General features: G+C 48.6%; 7 protein-coding genes across 7 annotated transcripts; 3 read left to right on the top strand and 4 right to left on the bottom strand.

The window, feature by feature from the left end:
- Positions 1-1,197: 1,197 nt before the first annotated feature.
- Positions 1,198-3,036, top strand: PEX2_042250 (uncharacterized protein; the record flags this gene model as incomplete). The annotated part of the gene is made up of 1 exon (XM_016741500.1): positions 1,198-3,036. The coding sequence occupies one exon, from the start codon at positions 1,198-1,200 to the stop codon at positions 3,034-3,036; it is 1,839 nt and encodes a 612-aa protein (XP_016603692.1).
- A 1,280-nt stretch (positions 3,037-4,316) lies between these two features.
- Positions 4,317-5,954, bottom strand: PEX2_042240 (flavin-containing monooxygenase; the record flags this gene model as incomplete). Its single annotated transcript, XM_016741499.1, has 1 exon — positions 4,317-5,954. The coding sequence occupies one exon, from the start codon at positions 5,952-5,954 to the stop codon at positions 4,317-4,319; it is 1,638 nt and encodes a 545-aa protein (XP_016603691.1).
- A 614-nt stretch (positions 5,955-6,568) lies between these two features.
- Positions 6,569-8,117, top strand: PEX2_042230 (Major facilitator superfamily domain, general substrate transporter; the record flags this gene model as incomplete). Its single annotated transcript, XM_016741498.1, has 3 exons — positions 6,569-6,715; positions 6,764-7,135; positions 7,194-8,117. 3 exons carry the CDS (start codon positions 6,569-6,571, stop codon positions 8,115-8,117), a joined length of 1,443 nt encoding a protein of 480 aa, XP_016603690.1.
- Positions 8,118-10,558: 2,441 nt separating this feature from the next.
- Positions 10,559-12,252, bottom strand: PEX2_042220 (putative PHD and RING finger domain protein; the record flags this gene model as incomplete). The annotated part of the gene is made up of 2 exons (XM_016741497.1): positions 10,559-12,144; positions 12,225-12,252. The coding sequence occupies 2 exons, from the start codon at positions 12,250-12,252 to the stop codon at positions 10,559-10,561; spliced, it is 1,614 nt and encodes a 537-aa protein (XP_016603689.1).
- Positions 12,253-13,461: 1,209 nt separating this feature from the next.
- Positions 13,462-14,050, bottom strand: PEX2_042210 (60S ribosomal protein eL43; the record flags this gene model as incomplete). Its single annotated transcript, XM_016741496.1, has 4 exons — positions 13,462-13,525; positions 13,656-13,820; positions 13,933-13,963; positions 14,032-14,050. 4 exons carry the CDS (start codon positions 14,048-14,050, stop codon positions 13,462-13,464), a joined length of 279 nt encoding a protein of 92 aa, XP_016603688.1.
- A 747-nt stretch (positions 14,051-14,797) lies between these two features.
- PEX2_042200 (saccharopine dehydrogenase family protein) lies at positions 14,798-16,266 on the top strand (the record flags this gene model as incomplete). Its single annotated transcript, XM_016741495.1, has 5 exons — positions 14,798-14,987; positions 15,058-15,205; positions 15,262-15,334; positions 15,387-15,511; positions 15,564-16,266. 5 exons carry the CDS (start codon positions 14,798-14,800, stop codon positions 16,264-16,266), a joined length of 1,239 nt encoding a protein of 412 aa, XP_016603687.1.
- Positions 16,267-16,449: 183 nt separating this feature from the next.
- PEX2_042190 (alpha/beta fold hydrolase) lies at positions 16,450-17,819 on the bottom strand (the record flags this gene model as incomplete). The annotated part of the gene is made up of 7 exons (XM_016741494.1): positions 16,450-16,727; positions 16,780-16,831; positions 16,887-17,209; positions 17,290-17,386; positions 17,446-17,553; positions 17,609-17,661; positions 17,741-17,819. 7 exons carry the CDS (start codon positions 17,817-17,819, stop codon positions 16,450-16,452), a joined length of 990 nt encoding a protein of 329 aa, XP_016603686.1.
- Between the last annotated feature and the right edge of the window lie 115 nt (positions 17,820-17,934).

Below are 17,934 nucleotides of genomic sequence, written 5' to 3'. Positions count from 1 at the left end.
AACCCAGCGCCGCGACTCGCCCAGCCCGCCCCCAGGCAGCCTCCCCGGCGCGGCCAAGCCGGTCCTGCCCCGACACATCCCTCACGGCCCCCTCAAGGTGGTCCTACCTCCAGACAGCCTCCGCAGCGCCCACAAAGTGGCCCTACTTCCCGTCTCGCTTCACAGCCCCCCACAGCCGCCCGGGGCCCCCGCACAACTTCATCCCCAGAAGAAAGCCCCGGTAGCCCGCGAAACGCCCTCCCCGCGCAAGAGCGTGAGGCCAACTGCGAATGATGACCTGGCTGAGGTCACTTCAAAGCTTAAGGACGTATCTATGTCCGATGCTGAGCAGCAGGCTAGGAAGAGGGATCGGGATCGACGGCGCGCGGAGGCCCAAGCGGCTTTGGCAGCGATCGCGGCAGAGGAGGAGGAAGAGGAGTAGGAAGAGGAGTAGGATTTGTACTGCGGGGAGCAGTAGGCAGAAGAGAGATAGTCTCCCCAATAGGGCTTTCTAAGTTTTAACATGAATTGAAGCATTGTGTGTCAGTTTCTGTCCTCGTTATTTTTTGTAGAGAGAAACCCTATTTTATCTACTTCGACCCAGATGAAACACCGAACCCGCGGTTCATACCTAAAGCAAACAAGGTATAGTTCTTGTCTTTGCTTTTGGGGTCTCGTGTTGCAATGTTAGTGACATATTGGGTGTGCCAATTGCCATTGAGGAAAAGGGAAAGAATGCAGTTTCCCTTCTTAGTTAAGCTAAGTACGGCGTATTGTGACGTATCTTTACTTCCAACCTTGGAACAGAAGTAGCTGACCTAGGGTGTCGATGGTGATTGACCTCATAGCTGCATTCCCTTCCCTCAACATCCTCACCCGCAACGATAGACCCAACTGGATCTTCAAACTCACTGTTTGACTTTGTGACCTTGCCTCTTCATCTTTCTTTGGCCGAGTCTTTCTTCTCCTTGACGATCTCAATCCCTGGTTGTCACCCGTTCTCCTTTGGGGTTCGGCTCTCTTCCCTGTCTGTCGCCCGTTCTCCTTTGGAGTTCGGCTCTCTTCCCTGGTTGCCGCCCGTTCTTACTTGGGTGGTAGAAGTCGAAAAGTAAGTAAAACCCCGATGTGGCTAGTGCTATGTTAGAATTTGGGTGTTTGAATCCCTCAGTGATAAGATCCTAACTTCACCATAGGCGTACCTTTCGACATCACTTTACAATGGCAGACTCAACACAGCAACAGCCCCTCGTCAAAGGAGGACATATGCAATCCCCAAGTGACCTGCCTGTAACATACACCTCTTCAACGGTGCCTTGTGTTTACGAGGACACTATCATCCTTGCCGCAACGCACCCTTCCATCAAAAGTGCCCACCCATCGCGAGACGGGTGGTTTATCTCCGACTTCTACGCCTTCAACTATCTCCTCAAAGGTCAAGGTCAGAAGCAGACGTGGCTGACAGCCGCTGATCCAAAAAAGCTTATCCAGAAATATGGGCCATATCTACATGGCAATCCTTACGAGGAGCGCAAAACTTGCCTTGATCGTGATATGCTGGATCAAGATCAACTGACCCCTGTGACTGTCGTTCGGTCGAATGAAATGATTGACCGTTTTCTTCTGGAGGCAAGGCTAGCCTCCGAGTTGGCTAAACGAACCGGCGCCCCACTCCTCCTCCTTGTCTTTTGTCACGGACTCTCCAATTACCACCTCTGTTTGAACGATGGCGATCAATTAAAGGGACTGAGTATCCTCGCCCTAAAAGCCGTCCTTGAACCTGGTGCCCGTATCACCCTGGTTACTACCGCTTGTTACTCGGGAGGATGGGCTACGACTCCGGAATTAAACATTACTAGCATGGCAGCAGCTAGTGAGCGCCAGATTGATCCGCAAGAAGAGCTTCAAAACGCACTTTCTAATGCGTGGGGTGCTTCACTAAGTGTCGGTCGGACTTGTGGGTCAATTTTTGCGAGCACCCTGTTCCAGACCCTTTCGAGTGCTACGAGTCCTCTGTTAGATTCTCGAGAATCTAGCAATGCTAGTGACCCAATGAGTTTACAACCCGAGGAGCCGAATGATCAGCAAACCCTAAGCTATAACTCATTCTGCCAATCTATCCTGGATACATGCCAAGATAGCGTGACCCGGCTAGGCGACATGCAGTATTTCACATTTAGTGCCCAGGATGATAGATGGGAATACTCATGGACAGGCCGAACTGGCATCCCGCTAGCCCACTTTGAGCGTCGGTGGAAACAAATGAAGTCCTATCCGTACACTGGGCCGGAAGATATACGCCTACTTCGAAACCAAGCTCCCGGAAATGCCACATTCACGGTCAGCGACCCAAACAAAACCGGCGGAGTCCGCACGGCTACGGACGGCGAGATCATCGAGAACATGACCGCTCTAATTGCGCAACACAGAATCAAGGAGATGGCGATGATGTTCCATGCCACTTGTCCATGGGATTGGACTCATGGCCGAGAGGTGGCTTGGGGAGGTACTCTTTTCGGATTCTACCAGTTGGGCATATTCCCCGAGTCCGAGGCTGAGATCTACTCCACGATTCGTTTCAGGTGGGAGATGGCACTCCTCGCCGATTTTGTTGTTGAGATGTTTGAGCTTCCGATGCCCAGAAACGAGATGTGCATCATGTGGGATTGGTACTCCTGGATGTTTGAATTACGGGCGAAGACCTCGATGTCAGACTCCGAGTTCAACCAACGATGGCGGGCAGTAGCCTTGCCATTAAACCACTGTTTCCAATTCCCCACCCTACCCGATCAAGGCCCGCTTTTCATGCGCCCTTTCAAGTATTTGGTGGCAGCGTTGCTGGAGGCCAATAAGCCCCACCATGAGATCAGTGGTATCTCCAATGCCATCCAAGAGTTCTTGCAAAATGCCGAGGCCTTCCACCGGCAGCGCGTTTTGGACAGCCCAGAGGTTGGACGTAGAGGGCGTGAATGGTTGAGGTCGGTTGGTCGCCGAGTCCGCAAATCGCTTTCTCCCCGGAAAAGTAAAAGGTCCAGCACCACAGAATCTGCCTCATGCTGAAGACAGAATATTTGCTTTTCTTGTGTACNTTTTTTTTTTTGGGGGGGGGGGGGGATGTCGCTCTTTGGAGAATATTCTTATATAGCTAATCTCATTCCTTTGCTTGATTCTGGTATACTATGATAATCTGATGATAATCTGATAAGCTGCACGCCGGAGGATAGATTCACTTGTATGAGATAGAGATTTCCAACTGTAAGAACCAGCCGCGGAGTAGAACATCTGTCGATATCGAAGTATGATTAGACCTAGCAGTGACCTGCGGGTGACCCTCACAACCCTCGAACCGCCCCGCCACTAGGGCGGTTTAAGGGTCTAACCTTCCGACCCTAAGGGTAGTCTACCTAGAGGTTAGACCCTCGGAGGGTTACCCGCGGGTAACCCTAAGGGTTGTCAAATAAGACAAATAGGTAAATCTTATAATATATATAATTTATATAGATTTACCTTATATTTTTAAGTATCCTAATTATATATCTAAAGTTCTTAATATTAATTTTTAGTAATATTAATTTTTAGTAATATATTATTATACAAACTTATATTATATTCTTAAACCTAGTTCTAGACTGCGACATCGCCCGTCCATAGGCACCTAAGAGGTACCCATCGCCCGTCCACAGTGGGCCTTGGGCTATTTAGATTTTCGAGTGCCCGTCTATAACGCCTAAGGCCTACGGGTATGCCCACAGCGGGCATACCCACGATACCTACTATTATATAAAGTTGTCTTAAATATATATAAAAATTAGATATATAGTAAATTATAGTATATATATTTATATATATCTTATTAAAAATCCGGAATTATGATTGTAAATATATAAAAAATATAAATTTAGTTGAAATATTTTGAAATCTGTTAATAAAAATCACGTGTTACGCTAATTTTGCTTACTAAAAAGGCCTACGGGCGCCCACGGTATCCATAGATAATAGGCCCTAAGGGTAGGGCCTGTCTATGGGCGTATTGATAGTGCCTATCGCCCGCTTACATAAGGCCCGTGGGCACTACCCACCCGCCCGTCCATGGGCGATGTCGCAGTCTTATATATAGTGACCTATTATCACAATCTGAGAGATAACAATTGTAGTTCTGCCATTATTAACTGCTTTCTAAGAAAGGACAAGTAAGGAAGGCCTCAGTCGTCTCCAAACGGGTTATGACCAGATAAGTGTTTTTATAGATTTCCCAGACTAGCTGCAATGGCCTGGTAATGTTTATCCATCAATCATATTCTGTAGATTTAGAAGTATTTCCTAACAATGCTTATAAAAACTCATTCAAGTACCAAATCCCGATATTCTCTCGTGACCACCTCCTCGGCACGCTTTCGATATCCAGGCGCTGGGCCCTGATATCGCGCAATGATTCTCTTCTGCTTGTGTGCCAGATTCTTGTTGACACCAGTCATCCAAGAATCGACATCATTAGCAAGTAATCCCACCGCGCACGTATGAACATGCTCCGTCCAATCCAAGACACTCTGCTGGGTAGCTCCAGCAAATGTAATCCCCCGATCCCGACAGAACTCAATGAACCGTGCCACCCAGCTCGCAGCATACTCCACGCTGCGGGGGATATTTCCAAACATCTGATGCGGTCCCATAACCATCATCATGTTGGGAAAGCTTTCAACAAACAGACCCAAGAACGTACGTGGACCCTCACTCCACCTATCCTTCAACTTAACACCATCCACACCCCGGAAATCAATGGCCGTGAAAGACCCAGTCACTGCGTCGAACCCGGTCGCATAAACAATCATATCAAACTCAAAGGATTCATCCTTCGTCTTAATCCCAGACTCGGTGACACATTCTATAGGGTTGGATTTGACATCCACCAAGCGTACATTGGGCTGGTTATACGCCTCAAAATAGCGCGTTTCCATGGGCACACGTTTAGTCCCGAAACCATGACATTTCGGAATAAGAATCTCCGCCGTGACGGGGTCATGCACGCGCTCGCGGATCTTGTTCGCGATAAACTCGCTAAACAGTGCATTCGCCTCCTTGCTCGTGTTGATGTCGCCGAAGTTGCTCATCCACTTTGCAAAGCCGCGTTGTGCGTAGAGTTCCTCCCAGAATGCCTCGCGGTCTTCTGGGTTTAGGTCGAATGTGCTTCGCTTGTCTGGTACGTGCATGAAGCAGTGCCAGGACTCTGCGCATTTGCGGAATATCTCCGGGTAGCGGGACCGGATTTCATTCATTTCTTCTGGGGTGAGGGGTGCGTTCCGGAGAGGCAGGCTCCAGTTCGGGGTCCGTTGGAAGACGGTCAGATGGCCTACTGTCTTCGAGACTTCTTGGATTACTTGGATGGCAGTTGCGCCAGTACCGATGACTGCGACACGTTTGTTCGTAAAGTCGACTTGCTCTGCGGGCCAGCGGGCAGTGTGGAAGGCTTTGCCTTTGTAGTCCAGGACTCCAGGGATATTGGGCAGGGTGTAGTTGTTCAAAATGCCAATACAAGTGACCACAAATCGTGAGATGTATTGTTTTCCCTTTTCATCTGTTACAAGCCATGACTTGGTGTCATCTTGGAAATGTGCTGCAGCGACACGGGTGTCGAATTGCATGTCTCGACGGAGATCAAATTTGTCGCACACAAACTCGCAGTACCGTAGTGTCTCGGGCTGCGAGGCAAAATGTTCTGACCAGTTCCACTCATCGAGGACTTCTTGGGAGAATGAGAAATTGTATGAATAGCTTTCAGAGTCGAATCGTGCGCCTGGGTATCGATTCCAGTACCACGTTCCGCCTACACCTCCACCGGCCTCCAAAACTTTCGTCCGCAGGCCTAATTGTCGCATTCGATATAGGGAGTAAATGCCGGAAAGTCCGGCGCCAATGATAAGAACATCGTAGTCGAGGTCTTTGTTCTTCTGGCAGAAGTTTGGTTGTTCGATGCTGCCCATGATTCAAGGATGAGTTGTGACTTGTGGTATTCGAAGTTGTCAAAATGGATGCAATATTCACCTGGAGTGTTACGCCCTAGGAATTAATACATGGTCATTCTTATATTGCGGCTATAGGTTAACTTTCCATCTGGGCACCGGCCTTCGGCCGATAATGCCGGAAGTATGGCTGATAGAGCATGGAGGATTTGCGGGGAAGAGACCCACATTCATACAGCCGGTATGCGCTTGTATGAAGCCGAGATGGATGATACACTGGATTTTACCCGTGGCTTTCCTTCCGCTTTTTGGGTGTTACATAAGCATCAATTCCTCCAGGGCTGGGCATCACCTGATCCTTACGTAAGCCGAATGACTCGCTGCTCACCCTGCGGGTCCAATCTCCTTGTTCCATCACGGGCGCGAAGCGTATCTTGATCAAGGCTTGACACAAATCCACAATGCTTATCTCCGCGGACAAAAAAAAAACACAAGTAGATCGGGCTAGCTTCGGACGTTCACCGAAGATCTATTTTATCTTCTATGCGTCGGCAACATCATAAAGACTGGCATGTCTCCTTTTGCATTCAAGTAGTGAGAAAGTATTGATTAACTACCCTCTCACAAATTAAAAGATGGCGGCCGCTGAAAGCGGGGTTTCGTGCAACCCTCCACAAGATGAGACGAAAAATGCAAACACTGTTGTCAGTAGGGATGTTGAGGAAGTGACACATTCATATCGTCCAAGCAGATGGCAGAGTAATATCACCATCATCAGTTGTGTGAGTCTGATATTGACAGACCCGAGCTTCGCCTACTAATTCGCCCAGTACATCGCCAACTTTAGTGATGGCTTTCAAAACACCCTCGCCAATCCCACAAATATTATCTTCAAGCAGGTGCTTGGAGCTAATGAATTTTCTTCCGACATGAAGACTCGCATGAGCAACTCAGTCATCGTCGGAGCGATCCTTGGTGTCGTTGTTTTCGGATATACCTCTGATATGTTTTCACGGCGCGCCGGATTGCTCGTCACGTCCTCCCTGGTCGCAATCGGTACCTTGATGGCGACACTGGCTCTCCAGGTGCATCCCTCGAGCAATATGCTGTGGTATTTTGTTGTAGTTCGTGGAATTGCTGGATTTGGTGTTGGAGGTGAATACCCTCCCAGTGCTGCTGCTGGCATTGAAGAATCGGACTGGGTAAGTATTTAGCCGCTCCCCCACTTGGATCTACATTCTCATGATTTTTACGGAGTAGATCATGCGCAAATACAGAGGACCAATGTTTGTGTCTTTTACGACTTTGATGGCCACACTCGCCGGTCCGATCTTGATGATAATCTATTTGATCACACTCATTGCCACGGACAATAACCTTGTCATCGCCTTCCACGCCATTTACTCCATCGCCACTCTTCTCCCAGTCTCAATTATAGTTTTGAGACTGTTCATGGTGGACTCGTCTCTGTTCCACTATTCTAATTTCAAGCGGCAGCGGAAGTCGTGGCGCCTTTGTCTCCTTCTTGCACGACGTTATTGGTGGAGGCTATTGACTACATCGGTCGCCTTCTTTTTGTATGATTTCATCAATTTCCCCAACAGTATCATGTCCAGCACGATCATCTCCTCTTTGGTTAAAGATCACAATGTCCGGACGACAGCTATTTGGCAGGTCATTTTGGCGGCCTTGCCAGTTCCCGGTGTTCTGTTGGGGGCCTGGCTCACTAATGCGATTGGACGTCGCTGGACTGGAATTTTGGGCTTTGCTGGATATGTTGTGCTTGGTTTCGTTATCGGTGGCACGTACTCGAAGCTTTCTCAAAACATTGCGGCCTTCGTTGTCCTGTACGGTCTGTTGCAAGCATTTGGTCATATGGGACCCGGTGCTACCATAGGGCTTATATCTTCCGAGTCTTTCCCCACTGCCATGCGGTCCATGGGATATGGTGTCGCGACAGCCTTCGGTAGAACGGGTGCTGCTGTTGGCACTCAGTGCTTTACCCCTCTTCAGGACCGTGCTGGTAACAGCTCTACATTCTACTTGGCTGGTGGCGTCGCTATTCTCGGCATGATGGTATACTACTTGTTACCCGAAAGTGGAGATTTGGATTTGGAGAAAGAAGATAAGGAGCTCAACGAGTTTCTTATGCAGCACGGATTTACGACTGATGTGAAAGAGTGACTGAAGGTTTACTATCTATAGAAGATTTTGCTATATTTAGAGAGGACTAGATGTTTACGTACCTTATGAATAAACAAACAAGACATTATTGTGAGCTAGTACTGCCATCCAGCAGTGTCACCATCCCACTGAAAGATATCTATATAATGATCTATCTAAAGAGATATTTAACAAGTCATCTAAAAGACTATCAAAAGACATTCTATAGATAAAATGATATAACCCCTCTAGGGCTGTTCCTTCCAATACTACATACTGTTAGATATATCCTTCAAAAACGCCCACTTAAGGTCCTTCATTCTCCTTCCACAAATACAAACTCATCGGGAAATGATCCGCTCCATTCCTCACAGTCGAGCCATGAGAAACAATGACAGATACATTCTCCCTACAATCTGTCTCCTGCAACTTCCAAAGTCTCAATTACAAGCAGGATATCATCAAAAGTGTCCACAAAGACAGCTTTGTTATTGCTACCACCCACTACCGCTTTTATCTAGTAAGATAGACAACCCAGAGAATCAAGCAGATAGCTCTCGGTTTTCCTATATTTAAAAATGCATTAGCCTATTATAATATTGCACTCTAAATCCCAGATACTCGATATAAAAGCTCCAGACTCTCTTCTGAGTTCGTCTCTTTTCAACACCTAACCCCATTTAGTCTTATCCAACACACCTAACTGACTATATAGGCTAAAGCTATACCAAAATGGCAGGCTCCGACAGGTCAGAGAATAATAACCTCTCCGTAAGAGCCAAGCGTTCTAGCTCTAGCTCCGATCATCTAGACATACAAAAAGCTCTCTGCTATCGACATACGACACAATGACGAGGCGCTTAAGGTCCATAATATCCTCTTGGAAATACATGTACTTCGTAGCAGGCGCGATAGCCATACTTTAGGGCCTAGTACTACCTACTCTTCCCACCAGGCCCAGTACGTGCATACGGGTTCAATGAGCGAGAACGATCGCGAGACTGCGATCTAACAACTTCGGCGTGCGGAATGCACACTACCAAAGCTGTCAGACGAGCGAACTACTAACAGACATACGATTCTAGCTGATTTTCATCGTTGCGTTCCTGAGCATGATCGCCAACGGACCTGTGTCGACGTTCACACCTATCATTATCAACTAGTTCGGGTTTGACACACTTAGCCACACTAAATTCACTGCTGCTGTTTATGCTGCAGGGGCTCCTGGTGGGTAGTCACCAGCTTCTTGGTCCGTATTTGGTGTATGAGTTTGACGGGAATGGCATGAGGTCTTGGATTGGATTTTGTGGTTGGATGATTACTACGCTTGTTGCTTGTTGCTTGTTGCTTGTTGCTTCTGCCGCTGAACGCTACCGGTTGTATGCTCTTTGCGTGCAATATCTTGCCTGCTGCTGGGGTGGATATGCTGTTTCTATGAGATTGCAGATGGTCTGTCAATACTACTGGGTATGCAAAGCGGTCTATTGCTTCGTCGGGGCTTTATATTGGGTATTGTCTGGGTACGTGTTGTCTGCTTGTGGTGTTTAGTCTTGCTGGGGTTGATATTTGATTAGGCAATTTCACAGGTCTGCTCATCTTCAATGATCATCATGCACCTCGCTATGCGCTGGGATTTATTGTTGTTGGCCTCATTCGTTGCTAGTATCACTTGCTTATCGGTTTGTGTGCGTTTGGGAAAATCGCAAGCGAGATCAGTCTGGGGCTGCGGAGGGATACGAAAATGGGCACCAGGACGATTTGACTGATAGAACGGTGAGTGTGAGAGTAGATTCGTTAGCTTGTTGCTTGCTAATTGTCAACTCTGATCAGAATCTTCAATTCCGATATTCTGTAGACCGCACTCCGGTGGTATTACACTGTTGTTCAAAATCAGCTTTGTCCCAAATGTCACAGCACCTTTGCACTTACTATATATACTTTTCTTAAATCTATCCATATACCTAGGTATGTGCAGCCAGATCGATCCTCGATGGAATCAGGAGTTGTCGCTTTCTTCCTATAAATTATTCGTCAGAGATTATCCGAAGAATTATCTTTTAAAATATGTAAACTCGGAAGCCCCGGCTAGGAGAAAAAAAGACCCAATAAACCAAAGATGGCGAGGCTACCTAGGAGTGGCGGTACCTCCTCCTACGGTCAGAAGATAAATGATATTTAGACACAATATGGAGCAAAGAAAACGCAAATAGTCTGTCTGGCCCCACGCAAAAAGGAAAACACAATAACACTCCTATCGACGCAGGGTGTTACGAACAAAAGGGGTTTAACAGAAATGCTTGCGGAAGGAGAAGAAGAAGAAGGAGAAGAAGAAGAAGAGGAAGAGGACAGCCTGCAAGTATCAAACGCCAGTTGTACATTCCAGCCAATTCCGCCAAAGAGTATGATTCGCTGAGATGAGAAGAAACGCCATTAAATGCCGGGGAGAGTTCGTGGTATAGTCATTATAGATCACCGTCTGTGTCAGTCGCCACCATGGGCTGTTTCTGCTTATCTTTGCTCTTAATTTTCAGTGCGTCAATTGTATTCTGCACTTCATGCTTGGCCTCTGTTTCGAGATTGGTGCGTTCATCCGGCTCAAGCGTTTCCTTATCGCCGACCCGCTCATAGAGCATGCGAGAGATGGACCGGTTGATGTTTGTATATTGCTCTTTCGAGATGGTCTTTTTCTTATAGTGGGGCTTTAATCCAGTGCCCACCATTTTCTGTATATCGGCTTTGAGGGCTAGGGATGGACCAGCTCGAGTGGGGGATGAGTCGGGTGAGCGGGAGGCTCCGAAACACAGTGCTCGTTGGGGGATGCGAGAGCGAGGACGGCCGGGCTGACGTTGTGGTTTGTCTTCTTTAGCGCCATTTGATGGACTACCCGATGACACTTCGGGAGAGAAAGGGGGAGATGAGGGTTGGGCAGGGGAGGATAGTTGAAGAGGGGAGATGGCGCGGTTTCGCGAGAAAGGTGGCGGTGTGGCCGCTGAGAGGAGAGGGGAAGAATAACGGGACGAGGCAGGAGAAATTGAGGGGGAAGAGGGACCGGGAGATGGGTGGTCGGCAGGAGCGACAGATGTCGAAGCGGAAGGTCCATATGAATGACTCGGTGCGTCTTCGACTTCCTTCAATAATGATGACAGGAAACTTGGTCCGGTTGGATTGTCACCACTTGGTCGTACATTGGAGCTCGCAGCTCTGGATGATTCACCATTTTGAGTTTGTTGTGCGCGAGCTGCGAGCTCCTGCGGCCTCCTCGTTCGAGGACGCTTCAACTTGCGCTCCGGTTCTGTGGGCTCCGGGGACGGCGACATGGTCGGCTCTTTGCGCTTCCTGGCTGCGCTCGGGTTGTTTTCGATCTCTCGAGCCCTCTCGAAGGCGTTCCAAGCCCGCATCTCCTCCAAGGATTCGGGCTCCGGTGTCGGAACCCTAGGCACCCGAGGTCGCGATGGTCGGGCATGATCAAGATCAAATAGAGATGCCGTATCGCGAAACCGACTGCCACCACCTTGTCGCTCAGCGATCTCAAAGCGGCGTTGCCAGGCTTGAAATTCGCGCTGGTTGGCTTCCTCGCGACGGCGTTGTTGCATCGCACGTTCGGCAGATCGATCGTCATCGAAGGGGAAATCAAGATCGAGATTCAGATGATCCCAGACGGACTGCCAGACCCGTGCCCAATGTAGAGAATTCGTCTGGGTTCGATTCTGTAGTCGTCTCTGTTGAGCCCTAGTTCGTCGACTCCGCTGCTCGATCGCTCGAGACGGCCGCGCCGATACCTCGGGAGCCGGTCCCAGAGCACGTAGTTCCTCGCATTGTTGGCAGTACCATGACCCCGAGGGGATCTCATCCAAACCTAGGCAGTATAAATGGGAAGGCCCATCACATCCATCGCATAAGAGCAGAACATCCTCGTTGTCGGCTTGTCCGCAAATTGTACATGGTTGGAAATCGGTCAAATCATCCTCCACATACTCTATAATCATAGAAGGGTCAACTTCGGCGACTTGGGTTCGGTCCTGGACAGCGTAGGATGAAGTAACAGTTCCTATAAGAAACAAATATAGTCAGCACTCAGAAACAAGAGGGAACGATGTTATAAGTCAAAGGAAGGGGGAAGCGTCATACCTCCAACACTATCACTCAACTCCACCATATTGAAACTGCGCCGACATATTGGACAACTGTTTGCCCGTTCAACCCATGGTTTTAAACAATTATTATGTAGGACATGACCACAGGGAAGTAGCTGAGCGATCTGAGAGTCAAGCCCATTGAAGTCGCCATCCTTCAAATCAAGGCTCACAGGCTCAAGAGGATCACCCGCTCCTTCACCAAGGTCTCCTAAACAAACAATACAGGTATCGGACATGAGCGACAGATTTATAAGAGAAGGCGAAGTCCATAAAGAGCGACTCTCGAGAAGTGTAGAAGCGAGAAAGGTGTGGGGAGCGCCTTTTGAAGGTGGGCCGGATTACCGGACTAACGCAAAGCAGGAACGTGACGGAGGCGAATGATGCACGATGCCCTGGATTGGTTTGAACTATTTGGATATTGGTATTACGATGACTATATTGAGAAAATATTGAGAATTATACATTTTCTTTTTGTTGACTGATGGTTACTAAGAGTATCTGATCCGCAGATCTGGTCATGGTCATAGACAATTTGCAACTATCCAACAAGGTCCCTGTACAACACAAACTACACAGAGTCCCTAGTGAAGGGTAAGGTGGCCGATCTACAAAATCGAAAATGACCACGTTAGGCGCCCATATTTTTAGCTGAAACCCGAATCACACCTGGGCGGCCTTGGACAGTTTCCACCTTAGTCATCGTGTAAGATTTCCATCATCAACCGGCGACCAGTATCGTGTCAGTCGGGGAGATATCAGGTGGGTCGGAGTGTGCCAGGCACCTAGTGTAAATGTTCGGGTGCACGTAGAAAGTACGAATGAAGATATAGTCCGGAGCGCAGTTGGACAACTCAGACAGTACGCTAAAGCCAGGTGACCTCCAAAACCAAGATCCACCCATGCCTTGATGAGTCTACGTGACTGTCCAGCGCCTGAGAAACCACAAAAAGACCACAGATTTGCAGACTTGCAGATCTGCAGTTCATCCATATGATTCACACGGTCGCAGAACGTCGAAGGAATCAGGTTGAGAATCTTGGATTGACGGGTGAATTGTCTATCAGGTAGGCAGCTACCGAGGCGAACTTTGGAAACCAGTCACATCGATATACGGTATACTCGGGCGCGAAGCGGATTGCAACAAGAATTCGTAATCCCGAATTTTTTCATTCATTTTTGGTATTCAGACGTAACCGTAAAAGAGAAATGAAACCACACAATCCTCCCATTTAGACCTCAGCGATCTCACGCAGACGACGGATGGTGGAGCGGGTGGCAGCGGCAGCGGGGGTGCTATTGGAAATGGAACTGTCAGTAAATCTTTCCTGGTTGTGCGCTGTGGATCGCAACTGTGTGCGCCCAACCCAGGTCGATCCCCGGGTCGGATCACCAGTGTCGTTCCTTGCGATAGTGGGCGACTTACGAGACGGTGTAAGCACCACCGGCAACAGTCTTGTCGCAGCCCTTGCACTCCCAGATACCGACAGCCTTGCGCTTGACGGTGTTCTTTCCGCAGAAAGTGCAGACGTAGCGGGCGTGCTGGGTGACTTCCATCTTCTTCACCTGCTTACGCAGGGAGGCACCGTATCTGTTGGGAAATTGTTAGAATCCGTTGTCGTCGTGGAAGAGTATTCGGCTATGGGTCCGTGTGTCTCGAGGAAATCACAGTCGTGTAGGCGCGAATTGGGCGAATGTCATACCTGGTACCATATTTACCGGTGATGCCGACCTCTGTGGAAAATAGTTAGCATTGAGCAATTCGGTTTGCAGTGTGTTGAATTTGAGAAAGAGGCACATACTCTTGGTGCGCTTCGTCATCTTGGCTGGAGTAGAGGATGAAGATGGGTATTCAACAGGAGACCAAAAAAGACGCTTTGAATGAGGGCGGGTTGTGCTGTGGATTCTCGCTTAGGGCTCTTGGCTTCGTGCGATCACCTGACCATTTTGAGTTAGTGGGCTTATGTCAGGATTGCTGATGGCCTCAGGTTTCCAATGCTTACTTGGTGTTTCGAAGGTCCACAAGGTCCACAGATTGAGACGATGACGGTGTTGGTGGAGATGATTTTGGTTAAATTTCCAAGAATTTGTTTGATTTGATGTTGCACTTTTGGATTTTTTTGTGAGAATTCTTGGTATTTGATGCCTTCTATTTCAGGTGTCTGATTACATGTCCAATTTCCTCTCTATATAATCCAAAATGAATGACTTCGTGCAATATTGTATATTTTATATGGGATGTCTATTTTAATTCGGCCCTGATTATGTTCGAGACCAGTCGCCCCCAGTCTCCTTTTCTCGGGCTAATCAATCTATCCGGTCACGTGATTTTTATCGGCCATGAAATATAAACATTTGCAGTTCCCAGGTCGAGGTAAAATCTCAATTGTGTAACATTTGCGTCTAGTCCTACGTAAAGCTTCAAGAACTCTTTCGTGGCTATCCCGCTTGCTCCCCTTTCCAACCCACACGGCATCTTGAAGCGTGCCGAGGTGATTGTGATTTGCCGAAAGCTCCCTTGTTCTACAAAACTACATCATAGACTCCAAACCCATCAACCCAATCGCCATGACTTCCAACCGACAGTATGACCTGGTTTTGCTGGGTCCAACTGGCTATACTGGCCGATTCTGCGCAGAGCACATTGTGCAGAACCTTCCTACCGATCTGAAATGGGCTATCGCCGGTCGATCCGCGCAGAAAATGGAGCCTATTGCTCAGGAACTGAAGGCTCTTAACTCAGATCGTCTGGACCCAGGTACATAACCTTGCGATACAGTTTTTATACGGCTCCTGGTATCTCAATGCTCATTCTGGTGTGATCCTAGATGTCCTGGTCGTTCAACTGAACTCCACCGAGCTCAATGAACTTGCCCAGAAAACACGGCTGGTTATCAATTGTGTGGGTCCATACCATTTGTACTCGACCCCAGTTGTCGAGGCATGTGCTGTCAATGGAACTCACTACGTGGATGTGTAAGTCTTCGCTTTGTATTTGTCTAAGTCATTTGAACACTTGCTGATCCTTACAGTACTGGAGAAACACCCTGGATCAAGGTGATCATCGACAAGTACCACGAGACTGCCAAGGCTAATGGCGCTATCGTTCGTTCTGCAATCAGTTTCTTTCAGATATATTCATGCTAATTGCAGACAGATAATCCCTTGTACTGGTGTTGAAAGTGCCCCTGCTGATCTGCTGGCATGGTCTCTGGTTAAGCGAGTCCGAGAGGACCTCTCATCTTCAACCCGCCAAATCAACAGCACCATCAAGGAAATGAAGTATGTAATTTTATCTCCACAGAGAAGCGCATCTCTAATCCATTCACAACAGATCCTCCGGTCCTAGCGGCGGCACCTTGAGTACTATTCTAACCATCTTCGACGGGTTCTCAATGTCTGAGCTGTCCAAGACAATGACCCCTTTCTCCTTGGCAGCATCCCCGCCACCAAAGAACATCCCCGGCGAATCAATCCTAGAAAAGCTCTTCGGCGTCCGCTCAATTCCCGACCTGGGTACTGTGACGACCTCCCCGTCCGGTGTCTGCGACATGAGCATCGTGCACCGCAGCAGCAGCCTGATGCCAGAGCTGTACGGGCAGAATTTCTTCTTCCGTCAGTTCCTGTCAGTCCGTAATGCCTTAATTGGTGTCGCTGTCCACGTCGGCTTCTTGGTTGTAGTCTCGCTGCTTGCGCTGCCGCCGGTGCGCTGGCTGGTGCAAAAGTTCGTCTTTGCTCCTGGCACTGGCCCGCGCAGAGAGGACTCGGCAAATGACCGGCTCGAGTACCATGCCATCGCTACTGCGGACAGTGCTTCACCACAGCGCGTTTTCGGTAAGATTACTTACCACGGCGGTATGTACCCATTCACTGGACTGTTGCTGGCTGAGGCTGCGATGGTTGTTCTTAACGAGGAGGAGAAGATCAAGAAGGTCTCGCGTGGTGGCATTGTTACTCCCGCTACGCTGGGCCAGGACTACGTGGACCGCTTGGAGAAGGTCGGCTGCAAAATTGAGACTAAGGTGTTCCAGTACTAAATAGCTTCATGGGTTGCGGGCGAGTCCCAGCCATGTGCAATTATGCTGGCTCAAGCAACTGCTTGCGACTTGTGATGCAGCGCATATTCTTAATACTTTGACGATATGAGATACGTACTTTGGCAATAATCAATCAATCAATCATTCTTTTTCAATATGCCACGATACCTACTGTGGCTACAGTCAGAGCTTGTCAGACCTTCCATCAGCAACAGAATGGTCCTTCAACCAAGTTCCAATAATCTCATTGACCTCCTCAGGCTTCTCCCACAGAGCCCAGTGCGAGGTATCGACCTGCTTCAGGGTCAGTTGCGGGAACTGCTGCGGCATAGCCTTGCCCAAATGAGGCGGCAGAGCCTCATCCCTCAGCGCCTGGATAAACAGCGTAGGAACCTGGATCTGGCGGTCGAGAATAGCAAGCTCATCTTGATAGTTAACCTCACGAGTACGGTACCAGTTAACTATGAAAATAATCAGCAAAATCCTAACCAACGAATTCGGAAGGAACCATACGTGGCCCATGAACGCCACTGCGAGCAAACTCATTCGTATAGAACTCCAACTCCTGGAGAAAGTCAGCATAAAAACCTCAATACCAAAATCAAATAAACCTAACTTACCTCCTCGCTCAACAACGGCGAAGGCTTCAACTGGCCAATTTTATCAAGCAAGATACCCTTAGTGACATCAAACCCAGACTCGCCCGCCTCCGTGCGACCCCCATAAGGCGCAAGCAAAAACTGACGAATCTCATCCTTAGACTGAATAGCCTTCTCCACTTCCCCGCTCTTCAACTGGAGCTGGTATCCGAAGTGCGGTGTCAAGGTACGGACAAGGTCTTCAGTGGAAATATACTTGGCCATGGGTTGCGGGAAAGGCACGCAGACCGTGAATAGGTGGCTTACTAGCTCCGGATGCCAGAGGGCAATGCGGTAGGCGAGTGCTGCGCCCCTGTTTTTTATATTAGCTGTGCTCTTCTGGGAAAGTAGGTTTTTTCGGGGTGTGCTTGCCAGTCATGTCCACCTAGGATGATTTGGGTTTCGCCTAGATGGGTTGCTAGGGCCTTGATGTCCGCTGCGCAACTTTTGTGGGCATATGGGGTGAAATCGTCCGGGGCGTCCTTGTTGGATTGTTGTTAAATGATAATTCCCATAATAGGGTGGAGGTGGAGATACTCACTGTTCGTCCATATCCGAGACAGTCAGGGGCTACCACCCGCAGGCCCAGGTCTACGAGCATGGGAATCTGATACCGCCATCCCATGGAGATATCGGGGAAGCCATGGATCTATGGAGAATATATGTCAATGTGTGTGGCTTTTTCTATTGAGCTAGCCGCTTACCAGGAAGACGGTGGCCTTGTATTGTCCTGATTTAGGCTGGCTGAGAATGTAAGCTGCAAATCGTCAGTTTGGATCTATTCCATATAAATGACTGCAAAGTATAAACTCTGCTTTGAAGTGTGGTATGCTCACAGTAGTTGTGGCCGTTGAGTGTAGCGGTCTTGTACTCGATGCGGGAGTCGCCCGATGCTTGGATCTTGTCGACGGGCATGACGAGTTGATTCAGGCAGTTATGGTTATGTTTTCAAGCTCGGTCTGCAAGGAAAGGGGGATTTATGTTGCGTGGAGAACTTGAAGATTTGTGGACACCTTTTTTAGAGTCCAAG

The sequence above is a fragment of the Penicillium expansum genome, assembly GCF_000769745.1.
Source record: "Penicillium expansum strain MD-8 chromosome Unknown contig142, whole genome shotgun sequence".
Lineage (NCBI taxonomy): Eukaryota > Fungi > Ascomycota > Eurotiomycetes > Eurotiales > Aspergillaceae > Penicillium > Penicillium expansum.
The sequence above is the reverse complement of the archived record's forward strand: the minus strand, read 5'-3'. Positions and strand labels throughout refer to the sequence as shown.